The 26,539-nt window shown below is 39.4% G+C and overlaps 2 protein-coding genes across 5 annotated transcripts in view; one reads left to right on the top strand and one right to left on the bottom strand.

Moving 5' to 3' along the window:
* Positions 1–171: 171 nt before the first annotated feature.
* On the top strand, positions 172–15,843 carry TBPL1 (TATA-box binding protein like 1). 4 transcript variants are annotated; one of them, XR_001294889.2, is made up of 8 exons: positions 5,746–6,249; positions 7,026–7,212; positions 9,002–9,084; positions 10,249–10,312; positions 12,028–12,131; positions 12,230–12,324; positions 14,689–14,800; positions 15,323–15,405. XR_001294889.2 is itself a non-coding variant. In XM_067293697.1 (7 exons), the coding sequence occupies exons 2-7, from the start codon at positions 7,078–7,080 to the stop codon at positions 15,391–15,393; spliced, it is 552 nt and encodes a 183-aa protein (XP_067149798.1). In that variant the 5' UTR covers positions 172–396; positions 7,026–7,077; the 3' UTR covers positions 15,394–15,843. The 4 variants fall into 4 exon arrangements, 3 of the variants coding, with proteins under 3 accessions (XP_067149798.1, XP_013814562.1, XP_013814561.1); XM_067293697.1 differs by lacking the exons at positions 5,746–6,249; positions 14,689–14,800 and adding an exon at positions 172–396 and having other exon boundaries at positions 15,323–15,843; XM_013959108.2 differs by lacking the exons at positions 5,746–6,249; positions 14,689–14,800 and adding an exon at positions 627–846 and having other exon boundaries at positions 15,323–15,843.
* Positions 15,844–22,835: 6,992 nt separating this feature from the next.
* SLC2A12 (solute carrier family 2 member 12) overlaps positions 22,836–26,539 on the bottom strand; it is a 35,400-nt gene continuing 31,696 nt past the window's right edge. The window contains exons 4-5 of the mRNA XM_013958955.2: positions 24,967–25,099; positions 22,836–23,069 (exon numbers count right to left, since the gene is read on the bottom strand). Coding sequence (XP_013814409.2) covers positions 22,973–23,069; positions 24,967–25,099 — 230 coding nt within the window. The 3' untranslated portion in view covers positions 22,836–22,972. The remainder of the gene's footprint in view (positions 23,070–24,966; positions 25,100–26,539) is intronic.

The raw sequence follows: 26,539 nt of genomic DNA, 5'->3' as shown, positions 1-26,539 counted from the left end.
GGGCCAGGAGGGGCCGCCCGGGGCCGCCCGTCGCGGCGCCCGTTAACCGCCCGGGGCGGCGCTTCGGCCTGGGGAGCGCCCGCCCCGCCTCCCAGAGAAGGGGCGCAGACGAAAGCGGAAATGCGCTGCTAGCGCAGCCCCCTTCCTCCCCGCCCGCCGCCAAGACTTCCGGCGGCCGCTCTAGCCGGCGCGGAGTCTATGCCCGCGGCGCTGGGGGATGTTTATTGTCGCAGGGACTCGGCCCAGGACCCGGAACAACAAAGGGCGCGAGCGACGGGGCCCGTAGCAACCGGCCCCTCGCCCCCCACCGCTCGCGCGCGCCGCTGCCGCGGGCGACTGCCCCGCCCCGCCTCGCCCCCCGCCAACCGCCGCGCCGACCGCCCAACCGCCCGCACGGTAACGGCTGGCGCCCGCCGACGGGCCGCCCTCCCCTCGCCGCCGCGCTCCTCGCCGCCGCCTCGGCCCGGCGTGACCTTCAGCCCCTGCGCGGGGGGACGGGGCCGCGCGCGCCGCCGGGGCGGCCGTTGGGCCCCGGTGCCCCTCCCCCCTTCCCCCCTCGCCTCCTCGGGGCCGTTTCCCGGCTGAGGTGAGGGAGGCAGCGCGTGGCCTTTCTCCTCCTCGCCGTGGCCGTGTCGGGTTTCGTCCGTGGTTCCGTTCTGCTTTGCGCCGGGGTGGCAGAGGGGGTGATACTGGTTTGTGGCTCGAGTTTCCGTGCCGGGGGAAGGGAAGACGAAAGAGGAGGAAGGAGAACGATCGGAGCATCCTCCATGGGAAACGACCCGTTTCCTGGCAACCGGTAGAGGCTTCTCAAAAGGGCAAGGGCTTGCTCACGAAAAAAGTGATTATGTAAGTCTCCAAAATAATCTATTAGATGGATTAGGGCTTTTTAATAGCCTTGTTAAATGTTGCGAAAATACACTCTAGTTCGGGTAACTAAGTGGGTAAATAATCCAAAATTGGGAAGTGGCAGCTGTCAGACTGGCTAGGCCTTATGGCTATGTTTTGTTTCTCTTAACATTTCATAAGTTTTTTGGCTGGGATTTAAGTTAAAAAAAAAAAAAAAAAGGAAGAGCTTTGCAAACCTGAATGTTGTGACGTTGGGCTAGTAAATGAAGGACTTTAAGTGAGGTTCATAACTGTATGAATAGAAAGAATACTTCTGTTTCTTGAACTGCAACATTAAAATGGTAAATGCTTCATTGAGAGGGAGATGAGACTTAACTGGCATTAAAATATTTTGTAACAACAAAACTTTTTTTTTTAATAGTCTTTGATCAGTTTGGAACAGCTACCTAACCTGTTGGATCAGACTTTTATCATATATATGGTAGTTTTTCATGTATCATAAAGACATAAAGGATTGTTTCCTAGTGCCTAGCATTAGGTTGTTACTTGATGTTATAAGGGAGAGATGGCACAAAATTGGATGCAAGTCATTCAGACCTAGGATGTGAACAGGTTTTTCTGATGAGATAGATTTGAGGAAGATGGCGTGTTATGAATTATTATCTAAAAGTAGGCTTCCTGGCCTTGTTCGATAAGCTGTTTGGCTCTAGTCCTGCAACTGGATTTGTGTTGGAAGACCCTGGTTCTGTGGGGACATAGTAGACTTATCCAAGAGATTTGGCAGCAGGATTGGGCATTTGTGTCCTACTTGCTCATGGTGTAGCTGGTATCATCATTCTGTTTACTGGTCTAATTGAACAAGTCTCTATTTTGGCATTTTATGTGTATTTGGAAGTTTTCTCCAGAAGATGCTCTGTTTGCATTCAGTAGGAAATAGTCATATGACTGTGTAAGTCTTGAAAGGTGAGAATATTAGCTTCACAATAGCCTTTAGCTTTAGGGAAAATGTAACTTGCCACTGGAGATGACAAAAAATAAAAGCATGAACCTCTAGCTCTGTGGTGGTTATTTAGAAAGCTGTTTGGGTCAGAGGATTTTCTAGACAGATTGTAGCTATGTTGCCTTCAGTTCTTGGAAATCATCCACCTACCACCATGGCTCTATAGGATACAGGAATACAAGCAGACTGGAGATCTGTCACCTCTAGAGTTTCATGGGAGGGACCTGTTTCCTGATGGACAGAACACCAATCTTAGAAATTTACCTGAAATAAGAGGATGAAATCCACTCTTTCCTCATTCCTGTTTTTTATTTTATGTGTTCTCTGCTCTAATGCAGAGGTTTCTGTTAAATTCTTCAAAAACGCTTTTCAAGCTGTAGTTTGACTAACTTATTTGAGCAATAGTGACAGCTATCCCTTCAGTTGGGTTGTTGGAACAGTTTGTGGGGTCAGTTGGTGAACTGCTTTGGAGCAATGTTAAAAATAACTAGCAGAAGGTGCTTATGCTGATACTGTGCGGGAAAGAAGGGTTTGTTAAACTCTTCTGACATTAACGTAACCATTGTTAGATACTCTCTGTCGACCTTTACTGCTCAGAGTTTCACAGATCAAAGGTAGTCAAAGGCTTAAAATAATACTGTGTTTATGTACTCCATCCCAAGTGCCTTTCCTCTCTCTTTGATGATGATGGTGTTGTTAGTTTGGTTTGGAATTTTTTTGGAAGACGGAAAGAGCTGTCTTTTTTTAGATTGTAAGATTTCAGTGCAGGGTGTGTGTCTTCATGTGTGTTTATACAGTATCTAAAATAGGATGGCCTTGGTCCTAATTGGGGAGATATGGGTAATGCTTTGTTTAAGAACTTAAGTATTCACCCCTTCCTTCAAAGTATTTCTTATTTTGATGTGGGAAGTTTTCTAGTTTCAGTGTCGAATATGTTATTTTCAGAGTCAAATATCCTTGAGATTAGATTTTGTTGTTGTTTTTATGTTCCTTACCCCACTTCACCTGTCTAGTTATTTTCTTTCTTCTTTTTCTTGGGCTACTGCTCTGGCAGTATCCCTAAAATCTATGTTTTGTATAGAGAACAAGCATTATTTTATTTCACCAAGGAAATTTATAATAGAAACTTTTTAAAAGATGTGTTTAAGCTTTTCTCTGTATGGGTAGAGTGTGTTATGCTGATGTATGAGAACTTGAAATCTAAGTTAGCTAGTTTCTTGGTCTGGAGAAAGCTGAATGAAGCTTAATAAATGTTCCACATATGGAAAAGTAAATGATTTTACTTTCTATTTTGGTCTATTGTTAATAGCTGAAAACATGCTTTTGAAAATGAGATTTAAGCTGCCACACTTCTGAGACTCGGATAAGAAAACCTTTGAGCAAAATCAACCAACAAAACATAAGTTGAGCCTAGTAATAACAGCTTAGAAATTTGACAAATCCAGAACTGGAAAGAACCTGATGTTCAGCTTCTACTCTGTCCTACAAGTGTAACTGCTCAACTATGGCATAATTACAGGCAGATATGTACGGCAACAGCCTTACAGCTTGATATCAAAATGGCTTGGTAAAAGCATGGAGACAGTTCTTTCCCCGTTTTAGAGACAGGAAACAGAAGTGCAGAAATTCAAGTTTTCGGAAATAACATATTGACTCAGGGCTACACAGCAGGGGGACCGTAGGGTGCATCAGTAACCACAGATGAGAAGGGAAAGTTGGGAGAGAGGAATATCAGGATGTTGGCTAGGACTCCTTTATTCGAGTTGGTCGTGTACTTGAGATATATATAACGAAGAATATCTTAAAAATTGTTACACTCTTTTTATAAACATGTTCTTCAGATATTTTTATATGGTGCGTGTGGGGGGGGGTTTTTTCTTCTTTTTTTTTAATCAGTTAACTTCCACACTTCTGTTGAAGTGGTTCCTGTGAATCTGGATTTCTCTGAGACCTCCTAAAGAAAGGCAGCAATGTTTCTTTTCCCTAGAATCTTTCCTTTGTTGTCAGTACAGCTTGTGACATTAAAATGAACATCTAAGGTATGAGTTGTAAGAGATTAAGTTCACTCAGTGTTTGGAAAGTAGTGTCTAAGTCAATTTTTTCACCTCCCAATACAGAACCATTTTGTTTTACCCAGTATTACTGAACTGTGCATTGAAAGAGGTTATCATTATGTTTGTGTTACTAAATAGGAATGAGCATATTGGATTTGAAATTTTGACACATATTCATATTCTTAATGATCATTGATAGTATTTGCAGCAGCAAAATAAGTGTTTTCTCAATACAAATGAGAAAAATTTAGTAATGAATATTTGAAGTGTTCAACATTTGGGTGAAATATCAGATAATGAAATGCCTCTGTTAGATCAGATAACATTATAGTAGAATAAAGGTACCTTTCAGAGTATTTTACATTATATTCAAATACTGCTTCTATAACAAATTGTGTCCCTTTTTAACTTAATGTCACAAAACAGTCTAGTGTATTACTTATAGCTAAAATTACATTTTAAATAAAAAAGCTCCTGCCTAAATATCTGTTTGTCCTTTGGACTTTCAGAATGTGGTTAATGAAAATGAGGGTACATTACAGTAATATAATTTTTCTCCTATTAAAATCTATGCAAGTAAGTTGTATTTCTAACCAACATGTACTAGGTTTGATGAAAACATCCTGACTGACAGTTCTACAGCATATTAGTGTTCTGATTTTTTTTTTTCTTTTAGGTCTTAATGGTAGATCTTATCCTTTCAAAAATGTAATTTTCCTCTATTTTAACCACCTTTTCCTCTGACATGAAAGACCATGTGACTTCTCTCCCAGCATCCATTTAAGACAATATATCAGTATTTTATGGGGACATTGTAATACAGTATTATAGTTTACTTAGAGGTTAGTAGCCTTTCAAGGGTATTGTGCATGATTGGTACTCTTCTTTCAGAACGTAGAGATTAAGTATGCCAGTAGAAATTTAGTGAAAAGTGGGAGATACTGCTGATTGGAGGTATCTTGTTTTCTTATAAGAGAATTGTTCCTGGGTTCCGGTAAGTGAACTCAGCGGAAGCCAAGAGTTGGAGCCAGGGCTGAAAACAAATGCCTCTCTCAAGATGCCGTGGGTTCTAGCTCCTTGCTCAGTGCTGGCGCTGCCTGCATGCCATTCAAAATCTGCACATGTGCTATCTTTGGATCCAGTGCCATAAATTGTTAACCCAATCTGTAGCAGTCCATCAAAACCAGATGGGATAAGTAATTTCGAAGTTTGAGGATACATGCAATTTTTGGTTTAAAGAAAAAAAAAAATCTGGACTACTAATTAGCTAGTGTTTGTTCTCTTCTTTTTTGCTCCTTTGCCTCCCTAATATTACCACCATGCACCTGCAATGTGACCTTTGATTTTATATTTTATCTCTTTTCTCTGTTATCACCTGTCTCCCCTTTCTTTTATGGGACAAGCAAAATACTGTGGAATAATTCTTTAGGCAGGGATCCAGCTACAGAGTAAAATAGACAGCCTTTACAGCAGTTGACTTTACAGCAGTTGATCCCATACATAAAGCACATCTGCATGGTGGATTATCACTTCTATATTTTAATTGTTGCAATTCTGTCATTCAGTTATCGTCAAAGATGCACCTTGAGCGAATTCTTGATTACAAGCTATGGCATGAGCTATAGGAAGTCAGTATTAAAATAGTCAGATAGAAATAATGATAACAACATTGTTAACTTTGTACCTTGCAGATTTCTGACAAATAATACAAGGCCAAAATGTTCCAAAGTGAGATATATAACAGACTATAATGCATATATTCTTGATGCATACTCTCTTTTCTTTCATGGCAGTGACCATGTAGAGAATTTCATATATCTGACTCTTCTTCTTTGATTTTGCTCTTTGATTTCTGTTGTGTTCATTTTGGATGAAATATTATTAAAATTGCAGATGAATGGATGAAGAGCAGTCTAAGATGTTGTTGTTTCTATTTCCTAGCTTGTGCTCTGCTTAAGCTACTTGTCAAATGCACTTATTTGACAGCAAATAACTCTATTTAAAAGTATTCTCTTGGCATAGAGCTAAGGTTTTTACATTCTTCTGCAAAGAAAAAATTCTTAATAAACTGCAATATGTTGATATAGGTCCTTTTTACTATATACCAATATTCCTCCACTTTTTTTCCCCTCTTCTTCTCTCCTCAGATAAATCTCAGGTAAAGTATTTGAAATGTCAACTCTCTTGTCTTTGACATGCTTACAGAAGTGATGTCAGACAGTCTCAGGATGGGCTGCAGCTGGTAGCCCAACTCCTGGTCTTGAAGTCCTCCTCCCCTGATTGAAGTGTTTCTAGGAGTGTCACATTTAATGTGCATAGGCAAACTGAACGGTTGCTGACTGCCTTAAGGTTAGTGTGCATACACAGGGCAACAATCCTGTACCTTCACAGTAACTTAGGCTCATCCTCAAAAATATTTGATTTTACTGTGTATGTGCAGAATGAGTATAATGTATACACAGTACATTCATTCTACATAGTTCCTATGGGCAATGCAGAAGGGGATGAGAGGTCCCTGTGGCTTGGTGTAGGTTGCTGTTGCCACCAGGGCAATTTGTATGGCCCACATCGTATTGGGAGGGGTAGGCCAAGAGTGTTGGATGAAGACGGCTAAGCTGTCTTGGCAGGCTTTCTACAGGCTGCAGTTTGTGTAACCTGTGTTAGTTTCAAAGTTATTCAGAAGGCTCATCCATTCCAACACAAATGCCAAGTTGTTTAAAATTATCAACCTAAACAATGAGAGATATACATTTTCTTGATTTGCCTAACAACATTCTCAAATGAGTTGAGGAAAAATTATCCATTGGAGCTACAGAAATAGCATTAGTAACCTTTATTGCATCCTAATAAAGTGGATAAGATCTGTAACATATTTGACCAGTAAGTCTAATTATTATATATAAACACTTTATTTCTCCTAAGTCTGGCAACATGGCTTTAAACAAATAACCTCCTATTTCCTGTCATACAGGATGCAAGACACCCCCCACCCTCCAGTTAACTTAAATGAGTCAGAATATAGTCACTTCTGCTCCTTGTCTCATTTAAGGGACTGATGTATGCAATGAGAGTATTAATAGGCAATTTTCTGCTGGTGTGTTTAATTTTATCATTTTTCTTCTCAGGATGTGATCTTCATGGTGTGCTGGTGGGAAAACTGAGTTGTAAATCACCCCAATGGATGCAGACAGTGATGTTGCATTGGACATTTTAATCACAAACGTAGTGTGTGTTTTTAGAACAAGATGTCATTTAAACTTGAGGAAGATTGCATTAGAGGGAGCAAATGTGATATACAAGCGTGATGTTGGGGTAAGAGATTCAATATATCTCAAATATCTATTTTTACAAATGTCCTTAAGTTAAACATTCTTGCGCCTTTGGATAGAGAACAGAATGGTTTTATTTTTGTATTTCTGTCTTGCTAGGCATTTCATCTGTCATTATATACTAAGTCTACAGTAGGGCAGAGGGGTCTGTGTCTCAGAAGACTGCAAGAAGCTGTTAGTTTAGGTCTGTGCAACTCCTGAGGTGAATATTGGATATACGATGATACCTGTTATATCTCCAGGTCCATCTTGCCTCCCAAAATTTGATGTGTTTGTCAGGACAATATGTTCCGATATCCAAAAAATGCATTTTTGATAACATCCAGATGCCAGCATGTATGTAGCTGCTTACAAGTTGAGAAACAGGAATGTGCTGAATTCAGTCAGTTACCATCCTTTAACAAGGGGGAAAATGATTTTGAAAAAGGTATTGTTTAATCTTGTCATACATGAATACCAGTGTGTTGGAATGAAAGCAACTTTTACATGACAAGCAAATAAATACTAAGCAGAATGTATTTTATTTTGAGGTTAGGTTTAAATAAAGAAAAAAAAGAGAGAGAGAGAGATTTCAGATCCACTAAAGGGGGAAAAACTTATTCCAGATCAAGGAATGAGGTAAAGCAACTGCAGTTAAAAATGAGGGTGACAAACGGAAAATATCCTACTACAGGGGAAAAGAGGGAAAACAATACAAAGGTACATACTCTAAAGATATGGGAAAGCTTTAGCACTTGGATCGGCAGATCTCTCAACAATCTTCTTTCCTAACTTGTGAGATAATGCTGTGTCAGGTCATACAAAGGGAGAGAAGCCACAGGACTAGACTGCAGCTATGGCATGTGTCTTCTGGGAGGCCTTTTTAAGCCCCCCGAAGTTATACCCCCTCCTGCATGTCTGATGTGGTCACAGAGCAGGAGAGGAGATTGCAGTTCTGTGTGAGAACTAATCTGTAACAGGTAACCCAGCAGCAGAGGTGTGTGAAGGAGGAGTGAGCTGAATGAATCTCACCTGACCTTTGTCTCTTGCCTGGCAGATCTGCATCAGAATTATTTATAAACAAGATAACAGCATTTCAGGAAAGGAGTCGGCAGCACAATGCTCATGGCTTTCAACTTCTTATTCAGAGGAAAATATCTTCATTTAATCTGTTACATGAACACTGAACCACTGGCTAAAATATTGCAGATTTATTTTGCTCTTCTCCACAACTGATTTTTTTTTTTTTTTTTTTTTTTAATTACTGAAAGTGATGGAAGAACAGTTCAAGGCTGTCAAAAATTAACGGAAGTGTTATTAGTATAGCAGTGAGGTTTTTTTCAGTATGAAATTGAACTAACACTGATTTTATTTTTTCTCTCCCTCCCCTCTCTCTCCCTCCCCTCTCTCTCCCTCCCCTCTCTCTCCCTCCCCTCTCTCTCCCTCCCCTCTCTCTCCCTCCCCTCTCTCTCCCTCCCCTCTCTCTCCCTCCCCTCTCTCTCCCTCCCCTCTCTCTCCCTCCCCTCTCTCTCCCTCCCCTCTCTCTCCCTCCCCTCTCTCTCCCTCCCCTCTCTCTCCCTCCCCTCTCTCTCCCTCCCCTCTCTCTCCCTCCCCTCTCTCTCCCTCCCCTCTCTCTCCCTCCCCTCTCTCTCCCTCCCCTCTCTCTCCCTCCCCTCTCTCTCCCTCCCCTCTCTCTCCCTCCCCTCTCTCTCCCTCCCCTCTCTCTCCCTCCCCTCTCTCTCCCTCCCCTCTCCCTCCCTCCCCTCTCCCTCCCTCCCCTCTTTTCTTTCTAGAAAGTATTAATGAAGCTTAGGAAACCTAGGATTACGGCCACAATTTGGTCCTCAGGAAAAGTTATTTGCACAGGAGCCACAAGGTGAGTTCATGAAGAGCCTTTCTATAGCTGAAGATCTTGTGGATTTTAAAATGTCATGTAGCGAATGAAAAGGATAGCAAGAGGCTGTACTTGCCGCTGTTAAGATTGCCTCATGCTGGGTCACACACAGATCCTTGCCAAGCTGAGTAGTGTGGAAGTGTTCTGTACTAAGTGTCTACCTTGAACTAACTTGAAATCTTGAGCAACAACAGTTCAGCCTTCTGGGAAAACTACTACTTTATGAAGAAAATTCTGGAATTTTTCTTTTGAGGACTCTTAAGAATTCAGTTTTTTTAGCCAGAACTTGAAACTTGGGAAGGGATGATCTATTCTGAAAGGGTGTCTCTTTTATTATTTCATGAAAATCTACCTGAATTTAATCAAGTTATATGCTGTTGAGGGACTGGGAAGAAACAAAAGCAAACTCTTAGTTCAGATACGTCCAGCTGAGGCTTGCTAAACTCTAATAGCTGAATTCCTATAAGATATGTCCACACTGTGGAGTAAAGGTAAGGTAGAGTGGTAAATCTGCATACTTTCTGTACATGATCTCTGCCTCAAAATGGAAGGTGGCTAGTCAATGTTAGCATTTATATGATACAGTTTTGTCTTTTTTTCTGTGGCCCTGCACACTGGTTACTACACATTGGGAGCTTTTTTCTAAACTTATTTGATGCTTCCTACTGGTATGAATGTGTCATAAACGCTGCCTTCTTTTCTAATCCTCCAGGGAAGTTAACAAGCCTATTTTAAAGGAGAGTAGGTTGAAAAGTGACCATTGGTTCAGGATAGCCAACTTCAGATTCCCTGTGATCATATTTGTATTTAATCAGTATTTAGTATGATGTATGATCAAAATACAGTTCCCACTTCAGCTCCCACTGACTTAAGCTGGAGTTCTGAGTGATAAGATATTCTTTAAATAGGACATAAGGGATGCTATTTGAATATCTAGACAGTGGAAAATATACTGTAATATGTACAGTAGGATGAAATGAAGGCTGTCCCTGTGAACATAGTTCATGCATTACTGTACATAACTGAATGCTTCATTTGGTAGTCTGAGTGTTTATCGGGTAGTCTGAGTGTTTATTGTCTTATGTGTGCACACAAATACATATTGTGCTTCTGGTAACACTAGACTTTTGTCTTTCTTCTTTATAGTGAAGAAGAAGCTAAATTTGGTGCCAGACGTTTAGCTCGTAGTCTACAGAAACTAGGTTTTCAGGTAATCATAACGAAAAAGGATTCTCATGACTCAAGTAATGCTGCTAGTCAATTTTTCAGAAAGAAACAGAGAGGAGGTAGCATAACAATTTAGCAGCCAGTGTGTTTTCACTCAGATGCTCCTTTTGTAGCAGCATACATTCTCCAGGTACTGGTCAAAGAAGCTATTTCATTTTGTGGATTTGAGTTTCATTTGGCAGTTCAGAATACTGCTTCTTTACTAGCTATTTGAACAACAACAGTCATTTCATAAATGAACCACCTGCAAATGTGGTAAATAGAATTTATAATACCTTGAGGATTTATTTGGAAGAAGTGCTGGAGAGCAAAACCTGTCATTTGAACACAATTTCCCCTCACTGTTTCTGGTGGAATAAAAAATATGTGTGTCTTGTTTGGGGCAAGTTTGAGCTTCTTAATTAAGTGGAAGAAAAATGCTCATGTACTATGCACCAGGAAATAAGCCAAATAAAATACTAATGATATGAAACTCCTCTTTTTCTGAGCTTGGGTTGACATTGCTAGTCAAAGACACCACTTGCTTGGACTTGATAGTAAGGGTTGAAAGACAGCAGCTTGAATGAGTGCTAAAACATGTCATTTTAGAACTTCTTGGTACCCCATTGTGCTGTTTACACAGTTTAAGTTTACCAGCAGACAATTAGGTAGACATGGTGGCTGTCCTTTTTGAAAAATAAAAACCTTTGATTATAATACCTAAAGGTAAGGGTGACTTACTACCCCCTTTGCCTTATAGCAAACTGAGAGCAGAATTCAGCCACTTGTTACAAATGTACCCATTAAACCCATTGTGGAGTGGAAGATGCAAGCAGTGAGTTGAGCAGTGCTTCCAGGATAGAGGGACCAAATTCCAACTTTATAATAAAGTTGTCAGTTTAGGTGGAACATATTTTGAAGGCTATACTGATAGTTTACATTTTATAAGGATTAGTTGCTTTCACTCGTTTACTTTTTAAAAAGTTTTGACTAAGGAATGATCATTGTAAGGTTAGGCATTTTCAGAAAGTGAACAAAAATTTCTTCAGTGATATTGGCAGCACTGACTTCTCACTATTGTTCTGGTTTGTCTTGGAATTGTCTGTTGGCAATTTTACTGCCACACAAAATGGCTGTGGGCAGAGAATAACTGAAAGCCAATAGTTTTGGCTTGGTTTCAGAAAGCAGAGGGGTGAAAACCAGCTCTCCATACTGACCACTGGATAATTGAAACAAAACAATTTTAATCTTCTTTCTTATTCTTACCTGTAGTAAAAGTGGTGTATCACAACAAGACATTAAAGACATTTTTCCAAATTACATCAAAAAATTTTTGTAACAATGAAATCTAAGCTCTTTCCCTGCTTATTTTGATGTCCCAGGAGCTATTTAATTTACTTTATTTTCAGTTCAGATGTGTTTAGTACAGAGATGTGAATCATTCCTGTGTCTCATTTTTGATGTAAACTGTACTATAACCACATAACGCAGCCGTGAAATACCTCGTTCAACAGTTATTGCTTACTTTATCCTGCTATTATACAACGTGAGCCCAGTAAGTACCATTTAGATTCCTATTAGAAATGCATCAATTACCAGATTTTCATTTTGAAATATCAACAAAATAAACTCTTCAAATGTATGGTTTTTTGCATCCCATATATCTGCCTTTCTATTAACTGAATTTTTAAAGTCTCTTTTTTCCTCTCTTTCGAAAAGGTAATTTTCACAGATTTTAAAGTTGTGAATGTTTTAGCAGTGTGCAACATGCCCTTTGAGATCAGATTGCCAGAATTTACAAAGAATAACAGACCTCATGCGAGGTACGGTAGGATTTTTAAGCATTTATAGTCTTGGTATATTTCTTAAGTTTTTCTTTTTAGTTCTAGATTTACCTTTGACCTTTTATTTTGTTTTCTAGTTATGAACCAGAACTTCATCCTGCAGTGTGTTACAGAATAAAAACTCTCAGAGCTACCTTACAGATTTTTTCAACAGGCAGTATCACAGTTACAGGTATTTTGATGTCAAAAATAAATATTTAACTTGCCGGGAGTATTTAACTTTAGGACCAGTCATCTTAGGAAAGGAAGGCTTTCAAAACAGTCAAAAGATACATTTGAGGTATTTTGTTTCTCAGTACTAGAATCTAATTTCTTTCTGAATGAAGGTGCCTGAATAGTTGTAGGGAAAGTGTAGAGAATATGTTATTACTGGTAGCCAAAAAAAGAGATTATTTCAGTAAGAATGATCATAGTCAATTTTTTATAAAAACAAAGAGTAGAATAAAACTTTTTACTTGAGAATGCAAGGTATTTGTTATTTAGTTAAATATTGTAAACGTTTGGATTTTCTGCCTGTTTTTCATCTGTGTAATGCTGCAACACTGCATGTAGCATCACCAGCTCTGTTATAAATGCATACTTTTAAACTGGAGATAAATGGAAATGTATAATATAGCAGTAGCATTTTGTCACAACCAAAACTGGCTAATATTTGCGGTTCTTCACATGAGTGCTGTCTTCTGTTAACGCTTGATTGTGAGAGAACCACCACCTGGATCATAGGCATCAGTGATTTTTCCCAATTGTCCTGTGTCTTAGCCTAATTTATGGAGATACCATGCCATATTTTCTCCTCTCTCCTCTTCATTTTCATTTTCCATTCTCTGCCAAGTTTACTTATGAGGTGTCCAGCACAGTTTTCCAGATAGGAAAAGTCTGATGTTTTGGAAAATACCTGTTAAAAAGAAACAAGCAAAAGCTTACACAAGCCAGTATCAGGTTAACTGGAATTCTGTCTTATGGCTGTTAGAGCTCAGATATTGGTATCAGAAATCATGTGTAGGCATTTTTATTTTCACATCTTAATTCCTTAACGAATAACTAGGCTTAATGGGGATCACTTCTCACAGAGTTATCAGAAGAACTTTTTTTAAGAAGACAAACTCCCCAAAATTTGCAAATCTGAAATCATAGGGGTAAAAAATATTTGGAGATTGTGGTATCTGTTCTGAACAGAACAACTGGTCTAGCCAAAATGAGAAATTAAATTAAAAAATAAATTAGAAGCTTGAGGATTCCTGCAGTAGCTTGAGACTCTCAGCATATCCTATCAACCTCCTAATGAGATTTAGCTTTTCAGTGAGATTCTTGTTACTATACCTATGGGACAAAAATCACTTTCACATTTCCAAAATCATCCTTTCCAATATTAAGGCAAATAAGGCAAACACCAAAGATTTACTCCTTCTAGTTCACTTGTTCCAATGAATTTTAAATACCTCAGATCTCTTGGTTTTCGAAGTTTCTGTTTTGCCTAGGCCTTTCTTCTAAGGAAATAAATATCCAGCCTTAAGCTTTTCATTTAAAATTTGCTTTTAATCATGTGCTCAACCTGACTGTACTCCCAAGCGTGAAACACTCTCAAATGTGTTAATGTGAGGTTCCTTTTGACTCTTTGTATTTCGAAGATATTAGTACATTTCATGTAACTAACTTAAAGAGTTCTCTTCAAAATATAGGGCTAGAAATGCTATACAAATACAGGAAACTATTTTTTAAAATGGGACAAGTTAAAAGTAAATTTGTTTTACTGAGAAAAGAAAATAGAAAGAACTGATGTGTAATAGGTAGAAGTTAGGAGAAGTATCAGTAATGTTAATTTTTCTTCCTTCAAAATAAGCAATGGGGGGGGGGTGTTTGTTTTTTTGTTTTTTTGGGTGTCTTCTCTTACGCTCCTTGCCATGATGTTCTAGTTTTTACATCTCTTCAATTTTGCAGGGAGGGAGTAGCATTATTTTCACAAAACTTACTTGCCTACTCATACTGCTGCTTTCTGAAGTCTTACTCTAGACTTTGTATTTCTACAATAGCAGACAATTTGAAGGAAGATGAAGTGTCTGCCTAGAAAGCAGAAAACATTTCTAGGCAGAGTATCTTTCACAAGGCTTGTTTAATTGCTTAACACTTGCAAAGTCTGAAAATGCAGGAAGAATCCTATTCCATTCCATTTTGTTTTTCTGACTAAACATTCTGATTAAAACAACATTTCCCAAACTTTATGCATAAATGAAACATAACCAATAAGTAGGTTATTTATGATTTTTGGAAGCCATTCTTGAATGTATCTCTATAATTGAAAGAAACTTTTGAAGTCTAAAGCGAAGTAAAAAGAAACTGATTTCACAGGCATTAAAGCACGTGAGTAATTGCTGTTTTGATTTATCTGCATCACTAAACTTCTATCCAGGATGAATTTCTTCTGGCATGTTATTGCTCAGTCATTTGCAGCCTTAATTGTTCACTATAGAAAATGGTCTGGTATCATTAGAAATCACTGCTTGTTCATTCTTCCTTTTCTTTCCCCAAATGTTCATAGATCATGTTAGACAACCTTCAGATGCTTCAATCTGAGAAAACAGCCATTCCCTGGATTACAGGTTTTGCCCTGAGATTGGTGGCAGAGCTATTTCCAAAATCCAGACTACAAAGTAATAGGCTATAATTTTCAAACATATATTTTGCTTGAAACATACTTAGATTAAATCCATCATCATTTAGCAATGGTTTTCTTTGTTAGCTGTGTAAAAGAAGAGATAGAGGTGGCTAGGCTTTGAGTAATACAAATTCCTAAAGGAACAGCAGAAGTAAAAGTATTTCCTTACCTCTGTCGCTCATCCTCTGCTTTCTTGTCTGGGCTGACTGTTAAAGTCAGTAAATCAAAAATAATGCAAGTTGTTATGAAGTGAAATGACAGTATTATTTATTTGTAGTTCTGCCATTGACCCATTTTCAGAACATATTACAGGTTCAATGGGTCTTTTTGTTATAGATAAGAAAGGTGATGAGAGGAAAACTTTCCTGAATTGGGAGAAATGTGGGAGAAATTATTTTTGTCTACAGTATAAAGTTGTGGTAGTCAGAAATAATAAGTTGCTGTTATCGTTTTACTTACTGATGCCCTGATTTTCTCTTCCTACTGCTTTTTTTCTTTCTTTCTTAATATGTCTCAGGGCCAAACGTAAAGGCTGTTGCCAGTGCTGTGGAACAGATTTACCCATTCGTGTTTGAAAGCAGGAAATAAATTTTGTAATTTGCCACTTAATGGTTAGGTTCCCTAACCAAGCACCTTTAAAGACTGCTGCACATTGGACTAAAAGCAAAAAGGAAAACTGGACCAACTATAGCAGAGGAATACAGACTCTTTTACTTGTTCATGGCCACAGTATAAACTCCAGTCCTTTTGGATTTTATTTTTAACAGTGCTGTATTGTAAAAACGGAAGTTTACAAGATATGAAATTGCTGCTTTTAAAAAGACATTCTATTTATTTTTGCAGTAATTTCTGTGTATTCATAAGCAAAGCTGTCACGATGTGCACTACCTTTAAAACTTTTTTTTTTTTAGTTTGAGCTTGTGTTTTATTTGTGAATGGTCTTTTACATTTTTATATGTTGAATATTGGGCACCAAAGAAGCTGTAAAAGTTATCTTTTTCACCTGATGAATGTGCACAAATAAAAGTTTGGAAAATATTTCTCTTCTTACCTGTTCTGTTATATTCCTTTCCCTTTTTCTATTACAGTTAAAATTGTATAGCTGCAAATTAATTTGAAACAATGTAAGAATAGTCTTTTGCTGATACCTTCTGTTTCTATTTGTAGTATGTGTAAAATTTTGTGTGTGGGTTAGATTGAATTCTATAGTAGTTACGTATGTTTATCTGAAGATGAAATTTGGTTTGTTCCTAGTTCTCTCAACTACATGCCAGGTTTCAAGCATTTTCTTGCTGTTACATGAAGAGAAGACATTTCTAAGTATAAAGGTCTACAACAAGTGTTTTCCTATAGATGATGGGAAAATTCTTATCAACTAAAGAAGCTACTGTAGAAAAATCAACTGTCCCGTCCACCTACTGGATGCAAAAGGAAAAAAAAAAAAAAAAGTTGTGTGAGCTTCAGTGTTCAGGAAAGTGTTGTTATACTTCAACTCTGAGAAGATGGTATGGTCATGCTATGGTCAGCTTATTGCTGAAGAATTAACACAGTCCTTTTCTACACTGTTGTTACTGTATAATATTATCTTGACAGGAACTGCCAACAAGCAATGAAGCTTAATTCTGGCATGTATTGGTATTAATCTTGGACTTGGAAGCCAGTATCTGTTTCTCTCAGTACGTGCACATTTGAAGCAGAAGAGGTGAATGCTTAAAAGTAACTGCAAATGCTACTTTTAAAAAGATACAATAAATATGTATAAATGTATGTATGTCTTTTTTCCCTATCTGACTGAAGAGAAATGTAACACTATTCTTATGTGCTGCAGGTAATATACTGTCTTACAGGGTCGTGACAATAGTGAACCATGAGCTGTTACAATACAGGAAGTCACTAATGGTGGAATATTCTAAAGAAGTGAATGACCAGCATAATGTATTTAATTTGTTGGAGGGGATGGTATAGAAGCTGGGGCCATCCCCCGTGACTTCATGCAGAAGTTGTGGAAAGGAAGGAATAATGTGGGAAATGTTCAATCAAACCTTGCAGAACCAAATGAAAGAAGCAACAGAAAGCAACAACTTGCCAAGAGCCATAAGTGATGAACTCATAAAAGTCCTTCTTCGATCAACGAAGGTAGGAAAAGAGAGGATTTCTAACAGTGAAATACTAAGTTGAGTTCCACAGTCATAGAACTCATGATAAAGAGCTCATAAAGGAATACTTGGTATGGATGAACATTTCAATTTATGTAGAGGATGACTATGGCACTCTTGACACTAATGAGAGTTATATGAAAAGTCATAGGGAGCAATGGACAAACCAGCATTTGGGAACACTAATGTACTATTATTACAGTTAAAAAAAAAAAAAAAAAGTAATGGATTTTCCAAGAACAAAGTGCAGACCTAAACTGATGAATGGCCATTAAAACTACAATAGGTGTCTTAGGTTAGGCTTGCCTTTTTTTATTTTTGAACAAATGGCAAAATACTTGAGTGCTACCAGTGAAATTGTGGAGCTTTTGTGAAGCATATGTGTCCCCCTAGATTTATCCAGGGAGAGAAGTGTGGTTTTTTGTTTGGTTTTTTTTTGTTAGTTTGTTTTGGGTGGGTTGGTTGGTTGGTTTGTTTTAGCACTGTCAAATAGTATGAAATCTGCCTGATAGACCAAAAATGGAAGATAATAAATAAGCTGCAATTAAAGTAGGAACAGTTTCTGATGAAGGGCTGCTTAGATCCATGCTAGCTTTAGTTCTGGTTGAGGCCTTTTGTAACAATGTGTAAAGGAGACAAAAAGCACAGAACTAAACTTGCATACAAGGTAGTATTGAGAAAGAGAATAATAGAAAATAAAGTTAAAAGTTTCCTTAAAGTGTATGCTCACTTATCCCTCTAGCTCCACTGGAGCCTCAAACTGTTTGTGATAAATATTCTTTAAAACCTCTGATGATGAAGGATGTATACCCTTCTGCACTAGATCCCCGTATTTGATCGCCAGTTTCAGTAGAAGGATTTTTTTGATGTTTAGCCTATAAAGAAGAAAAGATTTCCCTGTGAGCATAACCAGGCAGTGGAAGAGGTTGCCCAGAGAGGTGCTGGAATTTCTGTCCTTGGAGGTTTCCAAGACCTGACTGAATGAAGCCCTGAACAACCTAGTCTGAATTTAGAGTTTACTCTGTTTTGAGCAGGAGGTTGGCCTGCAGACCTACTGAGATCACTTCTGACACACAATTCTATGATTTTTTTTTTTTTAAAGTGTCATGATGCTACTAAATCTTGTTTTAAAAAAAAAAAACTCAGTAGAGCTGTGGCTGAATATAGGAAAGTCTCTTTCTCGTCTGTAGTCCCCCTCTTCCCCTCTTCCCCTGCTTTCAGTGATCTAAACTGGAAGATACTGGAGCAGGATCAATATCTGGTAATTTTAGGATCATTTGGCAGTGTTAGCAATATGTTTCTCATCACTGCTCTAGACCAATAGGTCCCTACTTGTATCTGGAATAAGCCTTGCTGCTGCTGCTGCTTATTCCTTCCCCCCCCTGCCTGTCTTCATAAGCTAGATGTTTTGTTTCTTTCCCTCCTGTGGGGCTCTGTTGCCCCCTCACCAAGGCTCTTTGCCCTGGGCTGCTATCAGCTTCTGCAGTGGTCCTGTGGCCCCCAAGCCAGCCAGCATGCACCCAGCATTTCACCTCTGGTGTGAGTGTCAGTGCCCTGAATTAAACACACCTGTCAGCATTTCTTCTCACTGGCTACATTTTCTAGAGTTCAGTTCATTTGTTTCTGGATTTCCCAGTTGGATCACATGCAAAACTTTGTACAGTGCTGAGCTGTGGCACTAGCAGTGCAATGAAAGGTTTATTTCACATTCTTTAGAGAGAACAGTTCTATTTACACATCCCACTAAGGGTTCCTTTTTGCAGTAGAACGATAACTATGACTCACATCTAGCTTGCAAGTTGTCACAGCCACTAGATCTTTTCCTGCAGAACTGTTTCTAGCTCCATTTTGTCATTCTCTGATTTGTAATTAGGCAGCACAACCAGAGAAATTTGCACTTACCCTTTCAGAATTGTATCCTGCTTTTTTCGGCCCTTCTCACCAATTTGCTAAGCTCTCTGAATTCTAATCCAGTTTCTCCCAATTTGGTATTGCCTGCAAGTTTAATAAGCATGTTCTGTTCTGTAATCCAGTCTACTAATGAAGATATCGAATAATGTGAGATCTGGGACAAATCTTTGTGGAATGCTTCAGAGACCTGGGATGTGATTTGTAAGATGTGTCCTTTTTTTCCCCCTGTATTTTTATTGTTAATGAGTTTGTTAGTGCCAGCTCTGTGTCATCAGATGTGTAGGCTTTGCTGTAAAAGACCAGCAGAATTAGGACTAAATCTGAACTGTAATGAGTAAAAAGAGTCATTACTAAAGTATCATCACCTTTTGGAGGCAACTGAACCTATTAGGGTCTCTGTAGTTAAACCACTATTGGAACTACGCCTTCTTCAGAAAGATGATGTTTTTACTTGTTTCTGCACAAAGTATTTGGTCATGAGGGAAGTTTGTAAGAGTTCCCTATAGAATCCAAACTCTGTAAGGTTGGGAGACAATTTCTGTGATATTTTTCTGAGTCAAATTTATTATTGTGAGAATGCGTACAGGTTTTATTAACTGTTCAACAACAGAGATTTGTTTTGGAAGTTGTGGTAATCATCTTCTGGCATAAACATGAAGCAGATGTAGAGGCTTCTGTAGACATCGATGCTAAAAAACTGAGAAAGGTACTAACATGCAGAAATTCAGAAAAATGGTGGGTTCGAACTTGTTTTTTAACAAGAAGATTTTACATGTTGTCTAGAACTGATAGTGGAATATGTTCATTTTGTAAAAAAAGAGTGTCTTTTGATCAAAAAAAACCTTTACAATATTTGCAGACCTTATCTGCAGCCCTTTACTGGTGACTGAGAAGAGAAAAATGAATTGGATCCTTTGCTTTTCTTAAGCTAATGCTTAGCAGGCTTGGCACACACCAGGCAAAGCATGGCACTGACAATGTGTCCCATATTTTTTTATTCTTTCAGTTTCAGTAATAGAATGTGTTGTTTTCTCTAGAAATAAGGCATTGATATTTTTCAAAACTACTCTTCACTTGGGCATACTATAGTTAAAAAAAAAACAAACAAAACCCAAACAGACTGTGTGTCACAGACTGAGTTGATCCCAAGAGTGCAAAAATCAGAATTCTGAACGGAGCATTACAAAACTAAAAAAATTAAGCACAAATCTTGTAAGTTTTGGGCCACCTTCTGTTTTTTGAAATGCTGACACCTCCAAGATATATGTGAAATTTTCAGTTAAAAAATTCAGCCTTATTTGTATAAAAGATCTACACTGAAAACAGCTGCCCCTTTCCCCCCACTGCCAGAGTCAATTTGTGACCTCACCTCCTCTTGCCAAAAGGCCACCCATTTTTCCATGTGCCTTCCTCATCCACAGCTTCTCTCCCACTGCTCCAAACCCTCCTATTCTTCAGCTCTCCAGCTTTTTCCCCTCCCTGCTGCCATGATACTTTTCCGTGGCTGAGCGCTAGTGCTTTTTCCATCCTTTTTCTGGTGGTTTTTAGAAGTTGTAGGAATACTTGCCAATTCCTGATGCTGCAGCATTGAGTAAACTGTTTCTGGTGAGGTCAGGGGAATGCTAAGAGGAATGCTATAGGGGGTCTCTCCTACAGAGGGGCAAAAAGGATCATTTCTTCTGTCCTCTTGTGGTCAACATCAGAACTGTAGAGCTCAAACAAAATTCTAAGCATGTCTTCGATTTTCACTGAAAATTTCAAATTAATCAAGACCAAACACACAGAGGGCTTTGAGAAAAAAAAAATCTATCAAAAGGGGTAAGCATCTCAGATCCTGGGTGGAATTTTAATTTGGGATGGCAATCCACCAGATTCCCTGCAGTTTGGTTAATCCTTCAGGGAATGAGAACAAAAGACTCTTGTGCTTTCTGCTTCTGGTGAGGCCTTAAGTCTGAGTTGCCTACAGCCCAGGTGCACAGCCCTGCCATCTGTGTGTCCTGCATGTGCTTGGTCTCTCATTGCTTCTTATGCAACATGTTGAAAGGGCTCATATGTACCCATATCAGAAGAGAAATATATAGATTTTACTTAATTCTTGCTATTTTTTGGATGCCAAAAAGGTATCTTGCTGACCCTTATGTACACCGTCATAAGCATTCTTGAAACTGGCCCAGGCTTGTGGCACTTATGAGGTTATTGTGAGGACTGATGGCACTAGGATAAGGACAAAAGAAATAAGGCAGCCATAAACTAACCAGCTAGCCAGTTGCCTGGCAGTTTGGTGCAAGACGCAAATCCCATGTCATCTAAAACAAGGAAAGCTCTGGAAGAGTTTTGTCCAGAGTATCCCATGTCTTAGATGACACAGGATCTGCATAGATAAAAGTCCTGCATTGTGATGACCACTTACCTGACCTTTATATGGGAAGTCCAACAGATCTTAGGTACTACTTCCCTAAAAGCTTGTGATACAGGAAAGTTGTGGTACACATCTGATCAGCAGGATCCCACTCTGAGGTAGCTAAATTTCTGGTCACTTCTGGTAAATCATGTCCTTAGCCTCACTAGGTTCTTCTCAGATTTTGAAAATAAGCTCATCTTATGAATAATGTTCTTTTTCAAATTTTACAATGTCAGTATCTAGAAGTGTGACAATTTTAGGATCTGATCAGGACTGATCTGATCTGGTGAAAACTTTGCCTACATGAGTAAGTTCCTGTTTCTGTTCCTTTAGTGCAGGACACAGTCAGGTGGTTTTAATGCTATAAGACAGCAAATAAAGTGGGATCATGTATCTAGTTCAAAGTAGTATCTGCACTCCAGGTGACAGCGTCAGTCTTGCTTCCTCAATTAAATGCTGGAAGAAATGCCGCTGTGTGGCTTCTGAGACAGTCGGCAAGCTTTTAAAATGTTTTGTAGGTTCTTTTGTCATTTATTTATCTTCTAGAAAATATTTACTGATCACTCTATTACCAAAATGTATTCATCTTTTAGAAAAAATAGACTAAGTTCTTTTTAGGGAATGGTATAGATAACCCCTTGCAGAAGCTTCTTAAGTATTCGGGAAGCATTTGCTAAGCAATAACCAGAGTCACTTAGAGTCACTTAGTTTATGATTTGCAGTGATTACTGTTTCAGAAATCCCTTTGTGCTGTCCAGTACCATGCAATTCTTACTTTCTGAATCCAAAAGTCAAAGTCTTTTGACAAAGTGGCCTGTGATGAGAAATAAAATGATTTTGGAGTCAACTCTGGTTGCTCCAGCTTCCAACTTTGCTGGACTGGAAAGTCAAAGAAATCTTATCTCCTCTTCTGTACGGCTACCCTCAGTCTAAAATAGTTGATGATGTGACAGTTCCCACATTAAAAAATTCTACTGTTTGATATCTTAGGAGTATAACCTAGGTCACTGAATCCTGGCCCTTGCCATCTCAGGAAGCCACGTGTAAAATTTCCTTTTATAAACTGAACATGCTCTATGTTATAACTATTCAAGTTCTGATGGATAAGACTCTCTGTCTTGTTAAGCTCAAGCCTAAATTCATTCATAAACGGTTCATACCCAGTTGTTCTGCACTAACATCAACCTGTATCTTCCATAGTCATCTATTTTTTCTCCATGGTGTTGATTTCCCTAATGTGTTAACAGAGAGCTGTTAACCCCTTTCAGCCCCTTTTTTGCTAGGCTAAACAGACCTCTCTTTTCCAGTCTCCTGCTAAGAGACAGGCTTTTCATTCTCCTTGGCATCCCAGTAGTTCTTTGCACCTGTTCCCGTAAGAACTCGTCTTGAATATGGGTAATTAGAATTGTGCACAAAATTCCAGTTTCCATTCACCTCCTGTTTTTAAGAGGTGAGCAAATTCAGGGGAGGTGAGAGATTCGGGCTTAAAATAGACCGAGCCTAGTGTTCCAATAAGTTATAAACTACAATGATGTTTAATGTTGGCCATAAACCGCCCCTGGAAGAAGCTCTACTAAAGAATGATAGAGGGAATATCTTGTATATAATAAAGGTAGTGAGTGTCCCATCAAAGTGTGAGCATCACTGAACATTTTTTGCATCAGTCCATCAGCGAAGGCTGCCTTGGCCGCCCTTGGCTCTAGTAGAACTGTTCCTTCTCCCTCTGGGGAGGTTCCACTGGCACCAGTTTCTCTCTGCGCTGACTCACCCAGCACAAGGGGGTCTTCACATATTTCCTGAAGGAGAAAAAAACGTTTGCCATTTAATACACTGGGCAGAGTGTTCTCCCCACTAGATACGGAGCTGGCAGTACAGTTGCACAGTTGCACAGTTTGGCGAGGTGAAGACCAAAATCAGCCGCATTCCCACGGTGGCCCGAGGTGCATGCCAGCCCCTGCCTGCAGCCTTCTCCCTTTCCCCACGAGATGGCAGATTTGTCCACAGCTTTCCCTGCCCCTGGCACCATCCTGGCTTCAGGTTCTTTAGCTCACTGCAACCATGCTTTGGCTTTGTGTGTTATTATTTATTTATTTATTTATTTATTTCAAGAGGAGGAAGGAAAGGAAGAGCCAGCCTTCGGCTTCATCAGAAATCTGCATTTCTCAGCCTATTAAGCAGTAATCACCCTGTTGTGCTCCCAGGGAGATCAGAGACCTCCAGGGCAGAAAGTGCAGCAATCCTCTGTTCCTGCAGCAGAATTAATTCCAGGCTTTCTGTGGTGGAAAAAATCACTCTTTCCTACCCCATAAACAAACTCCTTCAGGCCTGGCTGAGTTGCAGCATACCCTTTAGAAAAATCTTCTATGATAATCTAAAAAATCCAAATACAGGATGACCCATCACAGTAGGCTGTTCCCAGGCTAATTGGCTTCACTATCAAAAAGTATGTGTCTTAGTACGAGTATTTCTCCCTGTGTCTTCAAGCCTGCTTCTCTGGGTGCAATTTGTCTTGTTGCCAGGCAGGGACGGAGTGAAAGAGGCTGCACTGCCCGCTCAAGTTAGAATTTGCTGATTAATCAGGGAATACTGCTTGGCAGTAGCTGGCAGCAGCATGCCTGCTCACTGCAATGCAGCCCTGCTGTCACCCCTGAGCCCCAGGAAAATTTGGTCACCAGATTATTTTCCCTGTGATTTCTTCATCCTTTTTATTCCTTATGCTGAACACTTGTGAGACCAATTCAAGAAGGCAAACAGCTAGTGCAGAGTGACTCTTTGAACATATCAGAAGAGTCCTGTGTTTTACATACCAGGCCTGCTTAGTCTTTTCTATATTTTTATGGCCAGAAACAAATGAAAAGGAAGGGGGCAACAGCACATTGTTAATAAAAATTGCCAGTTAATTTATGGCAATGACACCTGCATTTGGAGATTGTGAGTACACGGCATATACCAGAGGACTGTTTAATTTTATTCTCCAAACTGATGTTCTACTTTTATTGAAGATATGTAATTCCAAGGACCACTCTGCTTCTGAGGGATGGGAAAGGACAGATGGAGTCAAGTCACACAAAAACAGTCAGAATGGGCCATATTAAAGGAAGAGGGACCAGGGCCATTCACATCACCAACATATATGTCTGTCTCTCTCACTGCTGTCACACCATATTTATTTAATGAGGTGGGGACACAAAACATATGCTGGAAGAACCTTTTGGGGGTATGATCTCTTACAGAGCCACAAGAGTCAGGAAACACACTAAAAAATCCCCATCTAAAAGAACTATAAAAATTTACATAAAGCCTTGAAGTATTTGAGGCAGATCTTCTCTCTTGCCCTCTTCCTGCGTGCTGGCCAATGCAGACAGCACCCTAGACACGAGAGCTCAGGTCACTTGTGTGCTCTGCCTCCTCTCTGGGAACACAAATCAGTCAAGCACAGGGGCAGCCAGGCCTGACTATTGATATTCACCACAGTGAAGCTGATAAAAGAAAACCACCATCCCTTTTGTGTCTGGTCCTTACCAGCTTAATGTTTGCTGGGCCACCAAGATCAGCACTTGCAGGCTGAAGCCTTGAGAGAGTCTGGTTCTTTCAGGGGAAAAAAAAAAATCGCTTTTTTTTTTTTTTTGCATATGACATTAAAAGATTTTGTGCCTCTGGCACCACTGGGATGCAATCATATTCAGTACTTACTGTTTAGCTAGTTCCATGGATATTTGCTCCAAAGAGCATCCTTTTGTCTCTGGTATAAACACAATAACAAAAGCCAGGGATGCTAGGCTCATTATTGTGTAAATGAAACACACCCAGGACAAGCCAATAAGGTCTACAAAAGAAGAAAACATATTTATTATTTTCAAATATTACGAGAATTTTTATGTAGCTATATTTTATAGGTACAGTCTCTAATGCACAGCAGCAATCAGAGGAAAGTTAGGCTATTATTCTCGGCCCTCTTATTTGTGCCTAGCTATAATTTGAAAAAGAAGGGTGCTTTTGCTTTTTCTAATAGTCCTTATGAAAGAAAACTGAGGAGTCCATATTAGCCCATTTAGCATAAGCCTATTGATTTATTATGTTTGCTGTCACTTTGGATGAAAACAGTGAGTAACCAATTGTTACTGGTTTGTGCGAAGGCACAGGGAGCCACAAGCTCCTCAAAATTCCACCCGTGTCTGGTTTTGTTGTAAATTCTTTCATAGGAAAAAAAAAAGCATTTTTTACACTGTTCTAGTTGTCTCCAGTTAATCCTTTCAGCCTGTCAGTTCCCAGCATTTCCACTGCAAGCCATGGGTTCTGTGCCGGAAGGGGATCAGACTTAGCTCCTAATGGGTCCAGCCAAGAATTATTTTTCTTTTGATACTACAGTCCAGGGACAGATGATGCCCCCAGGCTGAAGGGAGACACACTACAGCCACAGCATGTGCCTGAGGGTGGGATATGCACAAAACTGACAGGCTACTGCAATCCTATAGCCTTCTCCCCTGCTCAGTCTGAGCCAGAAAGTTGAGACATTTGCCAATTGTGTCATGAGCCAAAAATTGAAGCTGAAGCTGCTATTCCAGCCAGTATCTTCTACATCAGATACCTAAGTACAGGTCCTGCTGGCTTCAGTGAGATCAGCATATACTTATTTGAAGACAGAATTTCAAATTAAGCCTTTCCACTGAAGAGGAAAAACTCATATTTGCTTGTAGTTACACTTGCATAAATCCAAATTAGATCCAGCTAAGCCAACAGAGTTGCTGTGGATTTGCATTCCTTGTAACCAAGAACAAAATAATGTCTGTGTATGCATTAACAAGCAATGCTGCACAATAGGACAGGGTCTATAAGCTGAAACAGTTGATGCTAAGAACCTAATGTCCACACTTCCTGCTTTGGGGGACATTTCCTTAGGACTAGTTCTATTCTGGTCCAAGGACTTGAACAAGTTTTGGCAGCTGGGCAGTAGTCACCTGGAGTGTATCTTCTGGACTGGTTTTGTCCAAAAGTTTGTGCAGTTCAGAACTGCTCTACGATGCAAACCCAAGGGCAGTGAATGGGGACAATTGAAAGACTTGCTTCTGAAGAGGACTCTTGATCTAATTGAAGTGCTAGTGTAGACATAATGAATTTGACCTGATATCTTTTTCTTACTTTTAATCAAGAAAGAACTCAATGTTTCAAGAAGAAGAAGAAGAAGGAGAAGAAAAAGAAAGAACACCAGTGTGAAATACATTTTAGTCGTAGGTCACCTTCATTTTAAATAACCCATCTCAAAGCA

Source organism: Apteryx mantelli, chromosome 3, assembly GCF_036417845.1.
Source record: "Apteryx mantelli isolate bAptMan1 chromosome 3, bAptMan1.hap1, whole genome shotgun sequence".
Taxonomy (NCBI): Eukaryota; Metazoa; Chordata; class Aves; order Apterygiformes; family Apterygidae; genus Apteryx; species Apteryx mantelli.
Note: the sequence above shows the minus strand (reverse complement) of the source record. Positions and strands in the feature narration are given on the sequence as shown.